Source organism: Lepidochelys kempii, chromosome 8 (assembly GCF_965140265.1).
Source record: "Lepidochelys kempii isolate rLepKem1 chromosome 8, rLepKem1.hap2, whole genome shotgun sequence".
NCBI lineage: Eukaryota > Metazoa > Chordata > Testudines > Cheloniidae > Lepidochelys > Lepidochelys kempii.
The window spans coordinates 55,266,506-55,280,837 of NC_133263.1; the positions used below are offsets into that span (position 1 = coordinate 55,266,506).

The window sequence follows — 14,332 nt, forward strand, 5'->3', positions numbered from 1 at the left end:
TTAAAATTGGGCAATTTAAAAGCAAAAAAGGGAAATTCTCATCAAATTGATGCAGTCATTACTATTATATTTTATTTATTAGTGTTTGCATTTATATCTTTCATTTATATAGCACTTGTAATCTCAGATATCTTTACAAACAAGTATATGAACTATTCTCAGGGATCATTTTCCATTACTGACATATAATCAACTCTACAACTCTTCCCATTGACTTCAACAGACATTAGATCAGGCTCTAAACCGTACACAAAAATACTATACAAAAATGTAGATATGCTGAGAAATATTGCATCTTATTGAAACAACGAGAAATAGCGACAGAATGTAATGATACATTTGGGATTTGACTAGGACACTGGAGTTAACACCCTCCTTTTGCAAAAAGCATTATGGAATGTTGGATGACCACAAGTGTTCAGGACGTCAGTTTTACATCTCGTCTAAACTTGGCACCTTCTGCACATAATTTCCACCCCCTGCGTCCGTGCTCTAAACACCCGGCTGTAGGTATTGATTTTAATACTGATTTAGAAATATGAGAGCCACTGAATCCCCAGTATTACTTCCTCTCATACCTAGATGTTTCTTACAGGTCTCTTATCCCAGTACTAATCTGGTTTAGATTGTAAGATCTAATGGCATCATAACGTGTGGTGGTTTGACTACACTCAGCTACTGAAACATCAGGTGAAGGATATCAAAGAAATTATTTTTAAAAGGGTAAACAATTCTAAAGTGTTGCATCAATAGACCCATCTTCTAGAGTTCAATGGTTATCAAAAATGACAGAATATTTCAGGAATTGAAGGCATGCTGTCATTTATCCCTTACCCAAAAAGCATAGTTTAACTTGTTGTTTGGTGTGGTAATTCTTCTCATTTGGGGTATTTGGTTTCTCCCATGCTTTTGATTCTTTATTTCACAGGTTGAAGGGGACCAATTGCCTCCAGGACATACCGTCAGCCAGTACGAAACATGTAAGATCAGAACAATAAAAGCTGGTACTCTGGAGAAACTTGTGGAGAACCTGCTGACGGCTTTTGGGGACAATGACTTTACCTACATTAGCATCTTTCTGTCAACATATAGGGGCTTTGCCTCTACTAAAGAAGTACTGGAACGTCTCCTCGAAAGGTAAGAGTTAGTGGGTGGGTAGCTATAGAGAAAATAATGATATGGAAAACTATCATGTCATGTGCATGACGAGGAGCATTGAAAGGAATTAGCTCAAATGTATTGAAGTTGTATTTGAAATGCTACATGATATTTAGATATTTCAAAATCAGTGATGATTCCTACAAGCTTGGAAAATTCAGTACTGTATTTCAGCTTAACCACTGAGTTGATAAATGTCTCTCCTCCTCACTTCATAATGCCATCGCCGCCAAATAGGGAGAGATGGCTAGTTTGGGCTACTAAAGAACCAGATTGTGACCACTGTAGGGAAAGTGGCATAACCAACCAAAGTCAGAGTTGTCACTGAATTCAAGCCATTAGTATCCCTGTGCATAGTCTCCTGTATGCAGGCTACACAGAAGGGGCCATTGCTGTGTCAAGACATAGACTATGCATGAGCATACAAGCCTGTTCCATACCTACTACACTGTGCCAGAATACTCATCCTTATTTCCTGTCATGAAAGGACAGCAGATTGGCCTTTTTGATTTTTGAGGGAAGCCATGACACAGGCACTGTTTTTTTTTTTTTTTGGAGAGCTCAGTGGTTCCAGAATACAAAATCTAAGGTAGAAAACCATTTAATCTCAAAAGAATCCAGGTTTAGGTGGAGTTAGTAAGGTGATTGGTCCATACATAACCAACATCAGTTATCAGTCTGTAACATTCCATGCTCTTTATTCTGCTTATAAGTTAAGAATGGCTTTTTGGGTAGGAGTACTTTAAGTTGTTAACATCACCATAGTGTAATCATTTTGCCATCTCAGCAGTTTTTTTCCTCTCTCTATTTATCACTGGATCTCCAAAGGGATAGAGGGACATTTTATTTCTTGTGCTTATTTAGTTAGCATGTTGTCAAAATCAAGTGATGTACAGAAAGGCTATAGCATTGTCTAGTAATTAGAGCAGGATACTGGGAGTTGGGACGCCTGGTTTTCTAGTCTTGGCTATCCCACTGACTTCCTATGTGGTACTGGGCAAGACATACACATTTTCCATGCTTCAGTTTCCCCATCTGGAAAATGGGTATAATAATGCTTATCTCACAGGACTGTTGTGTGACTTCATTAATAATGATGCTAAAGTGCTTAGAAGACAGGCCCTGTGTGACTCTTATGATACAAAGTACTGTTCGAGTACAAGAACTGTAGGAGCATAAAAGCCATGTAACATGTAGGAGTGGTGAAAGAGAAGCCACACTGGGGAAGAAGAAAACAAGGTTAGCTTTAGACTTGAGAATGCCCCTGTCAATCTGCCAAGATCCAAAGGTGAGACACAATGGGTGACCAAAACCGACAATGAGGAGAACACAAATGTTATTCATGCAGAGAACTAAAAATGCTATAGGAGTCTTTCCTTTAGTGTGAGAAACTCTTTCCATAACCTCAGTTTCATGATTCTTTGCTTCTGATGTAAATAATTTTCAACAATAAACATGAGGGGACACCACTTTTGTGTGGAATGTAGGGAACTTCGGAGCTCCAAGGAGTGACGACTCTCAAAATGAGGGACATTAAAGAGGTGCGCCTTGAGAATCTCTCACCCATAAGCACATGAATTGCCAAAAAGATTTAGAGAGTGAACGAACTGGGTATATGCATATAGATTGGCTTGTTTGTTGTGTCACATCCCATAATGAAACTTCTATGGCATATAACTATTTTATAGGGAAATATTTCTATCAGCAGGAACTTTTTAAAAAATTATAAAATGGTTGGAATTACTAAAATAAGTATTTAAAAATTCAACTTGACTTTATTTAAAAGCATCTATTTTAAACACTATTTCCCTGACAGTACAGTTGCTTTTGACTTGCCTCCTGGTTCCCAAACTGTACTCTCTTCCATGTCTTTTACATTCTCCTGTATTAATCAGATATGTACAAAAGAAGATTGCCTTTTGTGCTATGAACAATTAGAAGTTACCAGTGGGTACATTAATCCAAATCAACCAGTCAAAGAGGGCTTCAAGCCAGATGACACAATTCTAGCTAAAAAATGGGTTGATTTGAAATAAAATACATGCCTTGTATACTCATTCATTAGTCTGTTCATTTATAAGCCTACACCCCCCCCCCCCAAGATGGATAGTTAAAAATAGTAAAAACTGTGTGACCCTTTCATAAGCCGACCCTATATTTCAGGGGTTGGCAAACTTTGGCTCCCGGCCCGTCGGGGTAAGCCGCTGGTGAGTTGGGATGTTTTGGTTACCTAGAGCGTTCACAGGCACAGAGCCCCTCAGCTCCCAGTGGCCACGGTTCCCCATTCCCAGCCACAGGGAGCTGCGGGAAGTGGTGTGCCACTTCCCGCAGCTCCCATTGGCTGGGAACGGCGAACTGCAGCCACAGGGAAACTGAGGGGCTCCATGCCTGCAGACGCTTCAGGTAAACAAAACAACAATGTATTAGATATTCAATTCAATTATTTCATAGAGTTTAAAATAATCAAATTTTGGTGTAGACCTGTTTGAGCTGACCCCTGCTCTTTGATGCTTCACTTTTTTACCAAAAATATTCGGTTTATGAACGAGTATATATGGTATTTCTGCCTTTAAGAGTCCAGGAGATGTGTGTGTTCCCCTTGTTGCATGGGTTTTTAATTTGGTTGCTCCAACTCTTTTATTTCTTTGTAGTTGTCATTTAGGTGCTGTTGAGATCATGGCTCTGTTGTGCTACACACTGTACAGACACACACTAAGAGACAGCCCCTGGCCTGAGGAGCTTACATTCTAAAGAGGCAAGACAGAAAGGGATTATTATGCCCATTTTAATAGGGGGAAAACTGAGGCACAGGGAGATTAAGTGACTTGCCCACTCACACAGGAAGTTTGGAAATTTAACCTAGGTCTTCTATGTTCAAATCTAGTGTCTTTACCACAAAACCATCCTTGTTCTTTGTTTCAGAGTAGCAGCCATGTTAGTCAGTATCCACAAAAAGAACAGGAGTACTTGTGGCACCTTAGAGACCAACAAATTTATTAGAGCATAAGCTTTCATGAGCTACAGCTCACTTCATCAGATGTATAGAATAGAACATATAGTAAGAAGATATATATATACACATGCACAGAAGTTGGAAGTTTCCATACAAATTGTAAGAGGCTAATTAGTTAAGATGAGCTATTATCAGCAGGAGAAAAAAACTTTTGTAGTGATAATCTAGATGGCCCATTTAGACAGTTGACAAGAAGGTGTGAGGATACTTAACTTAGGGAAATAGATTCAATATGTGTAATGACCCAGCCACTCCCAGTCTCTATTCAAACCCAAGTTAATGGTATCTAGTTTGCATATTAATTCAAGCTCAGCAGTTTCTCGTTGGAGTCTGTTTTTGAAGCTTTTCTGTTGCAAAATTGCCACTCTTAAATCTTTTACTGAGTGGCCGGAGAGGTTGAAGTGTTCTCCTACCGGTTTTTGAATGTTATGATTCCTGGTGTCAGATTTGTGTCCATTTATTCTTTTGCGTAGAGACTGTTCAGTTTGGCCAATGTACATGGCAGAGGGGCATTGCTGGCACATGATGGCATATATCACATTGGTAGATGTGCAGGTGAACAAGCCCCTGATGGCGTGGCTAATGTGGTTAGGTCCTATGATGGTGTCACTTGAATAAATATGTGGACAGAGTTGGCATCGGGCTTTGTTGCAAGGATAGGTTCCTGGGTTAGTGTTTTTGTTGTGTGGTGTGTGGTTGCTGGAGAGTATTTGCTTCAGGTTGGGGGGCTGTCTGTAAGCGAGGACTGGTCAGTCTCTCAAGATCTGTGAGAGTGAGGGATCATTTTTCAGGATAAGTTGTAAATCTTTGATGTGCTGGAGAGGTTTTAGTTGGGGGCTGAAGGTGACAGCTAGTGGCGTTCTGTTATTTTTCTTTGTTGGGCCTGTCCTGTAGTAGGTGACTTCTGGGTACTCTTCTGGCTCTGTCAATCTGTTTCTTCACTTCAGCAGGTGGGTATTGTAGTTTTAAGAATGCTTGATAGAGATCTTGTAGGTGTTTGTCTGTCTGAGGGATTGAAGCAAATGTGGTTGTATCTTAGAGCTTGGCTGTAGACAGTGGATCGTGTGGTGTGTCTTGGATGGAAGCTGGAGGCATGTAGGTAAGTATAGCGGTCAGTAAGTTTCCGGTATAGGATGGTAGTTTCTGTGACGATCGCTTATTAGCACAGTAGTGTCCAGGAAATGGACCGCTTGTGTGGATTGGTCTCGGTTCAGGTTGATGGTGGGATGGAAATTGTTGAAATCATGGTGGAGTTCCTCAAGGGCTTCTTTTCCATGGGTCCAGATGATGATGATGTCATCAATGTAGAGCAAGTAGAGTAGGGGCGTTAGGGGACAAGAGCTTAGGAAGCGTTGTTCTAAGTCAGCCATAAAAATTTTGGCATACTGTGGGGCCATGCGGGTTCCCATAGCAGTGCCGCTGACTTGAAAGTATATATTGTCCCCAAATGTGAAATAGTTGTGGGTGAGGACAAAGTCACAAACTAATTAGCCTCTTAAAGTTTGTACGGAAACTTCCAACTTCTCTGCATGTGTGTGATATATATATCTTCTTACTATATGTTCCCTTCTATGTATCCGATGAAGTGGGCTGTAGCCCACGAAAGCTTATACTCTAATAAATTTGTTAGGCTCTAAGGTGGCACAAGTACTCCTGTTCTTCTTGTTCTTTGTGTTACCTTCGTTCTCTTCCCAGTTCACATACTGCACATTTGTAACTTACCAATGTGTAAAAACAATCGTGCACTGAGGGGCAAATTCAGAACCCACTGCTCCACCGTGCTGGGGTTGGGAGGAAGGAATCAGTCCCAGACTGCAATGCAGCTCTCTGGAGAATAGCACGGCCTGATAGCTGGAGTAAACTCTGCAGGCCCTTATGTGCCGCCTGAGAACTACAGACACCCTTGCCCTGTTTTTGCCTACTGCATTCTACTGTGCAGGGGACTCTCATGGACTGGTAGTCTGTCCTGTTCACAGGTTGTGCTTGCCATGGGTAACCTGACTATAACCAGTTTCAGCCCTTCTGCAGCCAAAACTGCTTCTGTTCCACCACCAAAGGCTCATCTGAGGCCACACAAAAGAAGGCTGGATTAGCCCCTTATTGCTGGGCATTCTGCTAGATTTGTATATTCCCTGCAATTTCTTGTGATTCATGCCATAGGTGACTATAGAAAATGAGCAGATAAGGACGACTGATACATTAGGAAATTGTTGTAGAAGGGGGCAACTGCTAAGGACATAGTTTTCATTATAAGTCGCTCTCTACTCATTCCTACTACATGAGTTTCGTCATCTGAAAACATAGTGACACAACTGGCACAGATTGGCACCATTGTTTGTAATGTTGACCAAGGACTGGTCATCTCTGGGGTGTCTAAGTCAGGGTTGATTGAGGCACGTTAGCTGGGGATGGTTGCGGGGTGGTAAGGTGGAGGCCTGCACTGGGGTTGCTCGTGCTGTTCCTGTTTTGTGGTTCAGTAGGGAACATCAGTCTCCAAAGTTGTCAGTCCAGCACTTTCATGAGTACTAAAATGAATACAGTAAAATTTAATGCCCTTCAGCTGGGGATTTAAGAACTCTAAGCTCAGGGATGGTGTCATAAATATAAAGGGAAGGGTAAACACCTTTAAAAATCCCTCCTGGCCAGAGGAAAAACCTTTCACCTGTAAGGGGTTAAGAAGCTAGGATAACCTCACTGGCACCTGACCAAAATGACCAATGAGGAGACAAGATACTTTCAAAAGCTGGGGGGAGGGAGAAACAAAGCCTCTCTGTCTCTGTCTCTCTGTCTGTGTGATGCTTTTGCCAGGGACAGAACAGGAATGGAGTCTTAGAACTTAGTAAGTAATCTAGCTAGATATGCGTTAGATTCTGATTCCTTTAAATAGCTGAGAAAATAAGCTGTGCTGAATGGAATGTAGATTCCTGTTTTTGGGTCTTTTTGTAACTTAAGGTTTTGCCTAGAGGGATTCTCTATGTTTTGAATCTAATTACCCTGTAAGGTATTTACTATCCTGATTTTACAGAGGTGATTCTTTTTACTTCTATTAAAATTCTTCTTTTAAGAATCTGATTGCTTTTTCATTGTTCTTAAGATCCAAGGGTTTGGGTCTGTGTTCACCTATGCAAATTGGTGAGGATTTTTATCAAGCCTTCCCCAGGAAAGGGGGTGTAAGGGTGGGGAGGATTTTGGGGGGAAAGACGTTTCCAAATGGACGCTTTCCCAGTAATATACCAGTTACACGTTTGGTGGTGGCAGTGATAAAGTCCAAGGGCAAAAGGTAAAATAGTTTGTACTTCGGGGAAGTTTTAACCTAAGCTGGTAAAAGTGAGCTTAGGAGGTTTAGGTCCCCACATCTGTACCCTAGAGTTCAGAGTGGGGAAGGAACCCTGACAGATGGGAATCGGGGGATAATCCTTTGCAAGAACAGACCATACCAAAGCCATCAGCCAAGGTTTTGGTTGGTGGTTTTTGGGTGTTTGGTTTTTAACCATTAAAAATGATCAAACTCCAATAAGCTACATTTATTTAATGACAGGTTTCAGAGTAGCAGCCGTGTTAGTCTGTATTCACAAAAAGAAAAGGAGTACTTGTGTGGAATGCGTCTGATGAAGTGAGCTGTAGCTCACGAAAGCTTATGCTCAGATAAATTTGTTAGTCTCTAAGGTGCCACAAGTACTCCTTTTCTTTTTATTTAATGGAATCACAAAGAATCATTTGGAGACCCTTGCTTTACCAGGAAAGCTTGTAGGCTCTCCCGGATTGCTCTCGGGCTTTTTTCCTGAGCAGAGATGCACCCAAGGAAATTAAAGTCTAAGCAATGCACATTAATGTAATGTTGAGGTTATGACTTTAGATTCACAAAGGTTAGGAAATGGAAAAAAGTAAGTTTCTCATGGTAAAGTTAACACATCAGGGTTGTGGCTTCTATTTCTATGTTGCTTTGTAAATGTGTACATTATAGCAGGGATTTTCAATGTCACCTAAAGGAGTGAGATACCCAAATTCCATTGGGCACCTAACTCCCTAAGCTTCCTCTAAAAATCACAGCCTAATATATTAATGTTTGTTGCTAAAGCTATCCCCTAAAATGTACACTTTGTGCAGTGGGGCTGAATTAACATTACCGTGAAGTCCTTAATATTTTCATATCCTTGCTTTTGAGCATTTCAACTTGTAATCTTAGTGTTAGACTGACCATAACTCTTGTGTTTTAGTATATTTTATACCAGTCTTTTGCCACCAGCATAAAATTGTCTCATCCATGCTTCAGTAAAAAAGAAAAAAAGGAGGAAGTGGTGGGCAGGAGGGGAAGAAAATTAAAGGATATATTTTGTATACAGGGCTAAATCTTTAGGTAGCTTTTAAATTTGAGCATGTACATTTTGTGTGAGCTCTGTTTAAATGACCCACATTTTCATTTGACTGTGCAAATAGGTAGATAAGCAGTTACCCATGTTGCATGTGAAGCATTTGAGCCCACTTCTAAAAATGAGCCCCTTATTGTCAGGGACCTGCAGTTGAACCCAGACCCAGCTCAGTGTCCTCAGCTGGTTCAGCTAATGACTGGTTGGCTGAAGACTCCAGTAGGCACATCATTAAACCCTGCATAAGGCCTGGGTCCCTGGCTGCACAATATTCTTCCACTGCCACAGCTCTGTGTCCTGCTCCTGCTCTCGGGTCCTTCTTTGCTTCTTCTGGTCCTGGCACCTGACTTCTGCTCCGGCCTCCAGCTCCTTGTTCCTGGCTCCCAGTTCCTAGTTGCTGCTCCTGACTCCTGCCCCTGTTCTGGATGATTCTCTGACCCTTGGCTCCTGATTCCTGGCTCTTGATACCATCTCACTCTCTCAACTTGATATTTGGCCTCTGACCGTGGCTCTGGCTCACTCCTTGTACTTGGAAACTTGGCTCCTGATCAGGGTCTGGCTACTAGGCCGGGTTATCTCTGTTCCAACCAATAGGGCAGACTCCTGCCCTGACCATTAGGCAAGACCACGCACACCCCGGTCTCTAACACTTTGGTCACTGCTGTGTCTTCTGTTAGCTAAGGTGAAAAATACAGTGGGAGCCTACTTCTGTGAGGTGCCTCAACGCTTTGAAAGTCAGTGGGAGCCAAGGGCTTGCAGCACCTCAGAGGGCTGGGCTTTCTCTCTTTCTTAGATAATTTTGTATTACAGTAGCACCTAGAAGCCCTATCACCCATTGAGACCCCGTTGCACTTGGTGCTGGAAAACATGAGTCAGATCCTGCAACCCTCACTCAGGCAAGTGGATGAATTAAAGTTAATGGCACCTCCTCATGTCAATAAATCCTGGTCTACACTAAAAATTTAGGTCAACCCAACTATGTCTCTCAGGGGTAAGAAAAATCGACACCCCTGAGCAGTGTAGGGAAGCCAACCTAACCTCTGGTGTAGACAGTGCTAGGTTGATGGAAGAATCCGCACTCACCTGGGCCCTGCTGCCTGAGTCAGTTGATATGGGCCAGCCATGGGTGTTTAATTGCAGTGTAGACATACCCACAATCACTTAAGCCCTACGTTTACCTTGGGTGGTAGAAATGGGGGAGGGGAACTGTAGGTGGAGTAGCTGTGCAGGGAGTGTCACTGTTCTGTCTGTGCTCTTCCCTGGTCCTATAAAAAATGGTGATGGGACCAAGCCAGGTAACGGGCTACTTGATCTGAGATTGTTGGATCCATCAGTCAAAATACCTTGTACAAGTGCTACAGGTAGGATGCAGCTCTACGACCTGGCCCCAGGTTGGGAGGTGAATTTTACACTTGTAGAAAATAATTTTTGCCTGCAGGAATGGTATGTTTGTGGGAGTGGATATGGTTCATATATCAGACATGGTCTGCATGGTATCATGTTTGATGTATTATAAGCATGATCTGAATTCTGGGTATGAAAAAATGTGTTCTGGTTAACAAGAAATAGGCAAGAAACCCATTTATGCTGAAACCCATTCCTGTAAGCTATGCTTGATGCTGTGAATGGGAAAACAATAAAGAAAGCTGATGCCAGAGAAGTGACAAGTCAGAAAAGGTATTTTGATATATGTGCAGAAAGTTCAAAATAACTTGTGCTTTGGTTAAATTAACCTGCAGCTTGAGGAGATTATTTTGTGATCTTCTCCGTGAGAAACTGAAAAAATCCAGGTTTATCCATCTTTTCCCAACCCAGGCTTTTCCTAAGGCAGTGGTTCTCAAACTTTTTTTTTCACGGACCACTTGCAAATTGCTGAGGGTCTCGGCGGACCACTTAACGATTGATCCAAATGTTGTTTGTACCATTAGCTAACTATTGTAAAGTGCTTTGGATAAAAGCGCTATATTAAAAAGAACTTAATAATAATAAACATTTTTTGTTCTACAAATAAAAGCACACAACTCTATTCTAATATCGGTAGTCTTACCTTTCTAATGCAATGGATGTGCCCTCTCTCCCCTGCCGCAACAGCCCCCAGGCTGGGAAGGAGGTGGGGGGTGTCTCTCTCTCTCTCTGTCCCCCTCCCCACCGCGGCAGCCCCCAACCTGGGGCTGGGAAGGAGGGCCGTCTCTCCCCAGCAGTCGCAGCCTTGGAGCTGCGGAAAATCACCTTTCTCTGGCCGCCACAGCCCGGCATGTCCCAATTCCCCCAGTTCTCCCACGCAGGCATGGCTCCACTAATTAGGTGGGTGGCCCTTCATTTTTTTGTGTGCGGCCGCCCAGGCACGCACCTTAGAGGGAACTATCTGCGGACAACCTGAATGGTGCTCACAGACCACATTTTGAGAACCTCTGTCCTAAGACACCCCACTGATTTAAAATATGGGTGTTACTTTGCCTTACCAACATTAAGAAACAAGTTGTACAGAATCTTATTAAGGCTTTCCAGACTACGCATTGTACTCTTCATTTCGTATATGGACATGGGGGAATCGATTGTTTTTTCTCCATATATGGCTGAAAGCACAAATAGCCACATGTAATTTATGCTCCTTTTAATCCTCTCCGCATGACATAGGAAAGCAGGATCCTGCTCTCAGGAGGGGGTCCCCCAAAACCAAAACACACATGGGCTCAATCTTCTCACAGCAGGAGGCACATGGGACATCGACTTGGGAAGAAAAAGTCAGATGTAAGAACTGCAAAAACTGAAAATGAATTGGCAATTTGCATCTGTGCATTAGAATAGGAAAAACTCTCAGGAGCAAATTCTGCCATCATTTACACTGCTGAAATGAATAGCATTGCACAGAGTATAAGACAAATCAGAAACGTTAGTTTCAAATCTAACTTTTAAAATGTGTAAATTTTAATTTTAATTTTTAGTTTTTCATTCAAACATGCAATTGCTGTAAAAATATAGATGTCAGATTTTTGAAAAATATGTAATACACTCAAAGGCAGTTTTCGACTTTTCAGTTAAAGGCAGGGTTTAAATCCTTTGGGAAAATCTCCCACCGACTTGAATAGGCTTTAGATTAGCCTCTTTAGCAGGTGTGAAAATAAATATTAATCATAGCCAAGGTTTTACCATGTACTCTTTGAGTGAAATTTAAAATGTGGAAGATTACATGTAAATCCATTCAATACTTTAGGAGCTAAAGGGAGTTTTTGTGTTATACTTAAGAAATTTGAGTCTTAATTTTTTTTGGATCCCTCCAATTTCCAAAGGCTTTCTTGTGACCCTTTAGGTTGAAGTAGATCTAAACAAAATCTTGTGCCTAGGCAAGTGCATTAAAAAAATAAAAACAAAGGTTTGATTTTCAAAGCTACCTAAAAGGAATTTGATGTCTCCATCTCTTAAAATTAATAGGTGTTAGGTACCTGAATCCCCTAGAGCAGTGTTTCCCAACAATCAGTCTGTGGACTGGCACCAGTCCCTGAGATCTCCCTGATGTAGTTTAGAAGGCAGCAAGCTGGTGCCTGGTATAAAAAGGTTGAGAAATACTGCCCTAATGGCTTTGAAACTCTCTGCCCAAGTTACTAGCATTTTTTCATCATAATGGTATCTGTTTGCTCAGCAGAAGCTGATGAATAAAAAGAAAATTATTCCTCCAGTTTGACTGTCAAATTCTGCTGTGTAAAATGTTTATTGTGAGCTCTTTTGAGAGAGAAATAATAGTGTCTGGCCAGCAGAGCCCAAAGAATCAGAACTGTGCTCCCACTGAACTTAGAAACGGAGCAGGACAGGCACCTTGCCTAGCACTGCACCTCCTCAGCTACCCAGTGAGTGCTTGATGGGAATTAAGGACACTCAGCCCTTCAGATGAGTGCTCTGCACCTTGCAGGATGAAGCCATAGGGGAGTTCCTCTGCTGGCTACTTCACACGGTCTGAGAAGTAGGACTCCCAGCTTGCATGTTTTAGCAGGTGCACAGGAACAGTGTGGCTTCTGGCCTGCTGGCCACAGGAGCTTCTGAGCAGCAGGGCTTCCCTTCTCCTCTTAAGTTGCTCAAGAGGGAAGCCCTGCTGGCTTGAACTTTCTGGTACTATAGAAAACGGGTGGATAATATTTTCTATGGGAACTTCTAGGACTTTGATGATAGGTCCATCCATTCGGTTATTGGCATTATGGATGTGAAAATTGGCCTTATGCATTCCAGTAACGATTCTGATCCACAAATCACCTTTTCAGTGTATCACTGGTTACACTTACATGGTCCAAGACATACATATAGGGTTGGTTTGACAGAATTCAATTTTTTTTTTGTAATCATTTTGGCGGATGTTTATTATGTATTTTTCCAGTGTTTATTGATTTACATTTTCATAGTTGTGCAAAATTATGGGTTTTAAGCATTTTATTCTGTTTTTTCGATTTACATTTTCACAGTTGTAGGAACTGGGGGGGGGGAGGTCAGACAATTATTTAATGACAGTAGATGTTTAGATTCACAAAGTTAAAGCTTTATAACTGTTAAAACACAAATTGTCAGCATCACATCTCAAAATATATTAAGCCAATTTCAGTTCGATCAAAATCAAACCAAGTTCTCAGGCAGCATTTTGACAATTTTTTTGTATGGGAATAATAAACAGTGGGTGGGCCTCTAGATTCTTCAACCCTGTAGTACTGTTACTTTGAATGGACATTAAGGATCCCAAGTCACTTTTCTTAAGAAAAGGGATTTGGCTCAGTGTCATTTGCCAAAATATTTTTTCCTTCTATATTGTTTTGCGGGATACTGGCTGGTTTCCTCCTTCCACTTCCGAAGTGACTGCATTTCAGTAGGGTAGTATTTTATATAGTTTGAAAGTGTATTAGGATCCTTAGTGAATGAAAGAAGCATATTTATTTTTACACACACACACACACTGGTGAGCTGGAGCCGGTTCGCTAGAACAGGTTGTTAAATTTAGAAGGCCTTTTAGAACCGGTTGTTCCGCGAGGGACAATCGGTTCTAAAAGGGCTTCTAAATTTAACTGGCCAAAAGTGGTGACTTAGGTGCCGACTTCATGGGTGCTCCAGCCCTGGAGCACCCAAGGGGAAAATTTGGTGGGTGCAGAGCATCCACCAGCAGCTCCCCGCCCCACCCCGGCCCCAGCTCACCTCACCTCCACTCTGCCTCCTCCCCTGAACGCGCCCTGGCCCCAGCTCACCTCCGCTCCGCCTCCGCCTCCTCCCCTGAACGTGCCACCCCACTCTGCTTCTCCACCCCCCCAGGCTTCCCGCAAATCAGCTGTTTGCACGGGAAGCCGGGGCAGGCTGAGAAGCAAGCAGCGGCTTCCCGCTCAGGCCCAAGGAGGCAGAGCGGAGGTGAGCTCGGGTGGGGGAGGACGCGAGGAGGGCTGCCCACGCCGCAGCAGGTAACCCGGGGCGGGGGAGGTGCAGGGGAACTGCTCTCCGCTCCAGCTCACCTCCACCACCCTTGGCCTGAGCAGGGAGCCGCGGCCTGCTTCTCAGTCCTCCCCGGCTTCCTGACGAACAGCTGATTCGCGGGAAGCTGCGGGGGGCGGTGGGGGCACGGAGAAGCAGAGCAGGGCGGTGGGTTCAGGGGAGGAGGCTGAGGTGAGGTGAGCTGGGGCCAATTTTCCCCGTGGGTGCTCCCAGTCTGTGCCTAAGGCGCCACTTTTGATGTGATCAGTGGGGGGAGCGGCCGCTTGCCCTGCTCCTGCCCTAGCTACGCTCCCCCGCCCCTAGGAGCCAGAGGGACCTGCTGGATGCTTTCTGGGAG

The 14,332-nt window shown here is 43.0% G+C and overlaps 1 protein-coding gene across 9 annotated transcripts in view; it reads left to right on the plus strand.

Annotated features, from left to right (window-relative positions):
* The window catches only part of RGL1 (ral guanine nucleotide dissociation stimulator like 1), a 150,664-nt gene that overhangs the window by 79,662 nt on the left and 56,670 nt on the right, over nt 1-14,332 (plus strand). For all 9 annotated transcript variants that reach the window (XM_073356646.1, XM_073356637.1, XM_073356644.1 and 6 more), the window contains one exon: nt 929-1,137. In XM_073356646.1, coding sequence (XP_073212747.1) covers nt 929-1,137 — 209 coding nt within the window. The remainder of the gene's footprint in view (nt 1-928; nt 1,138-14,332) is intronic.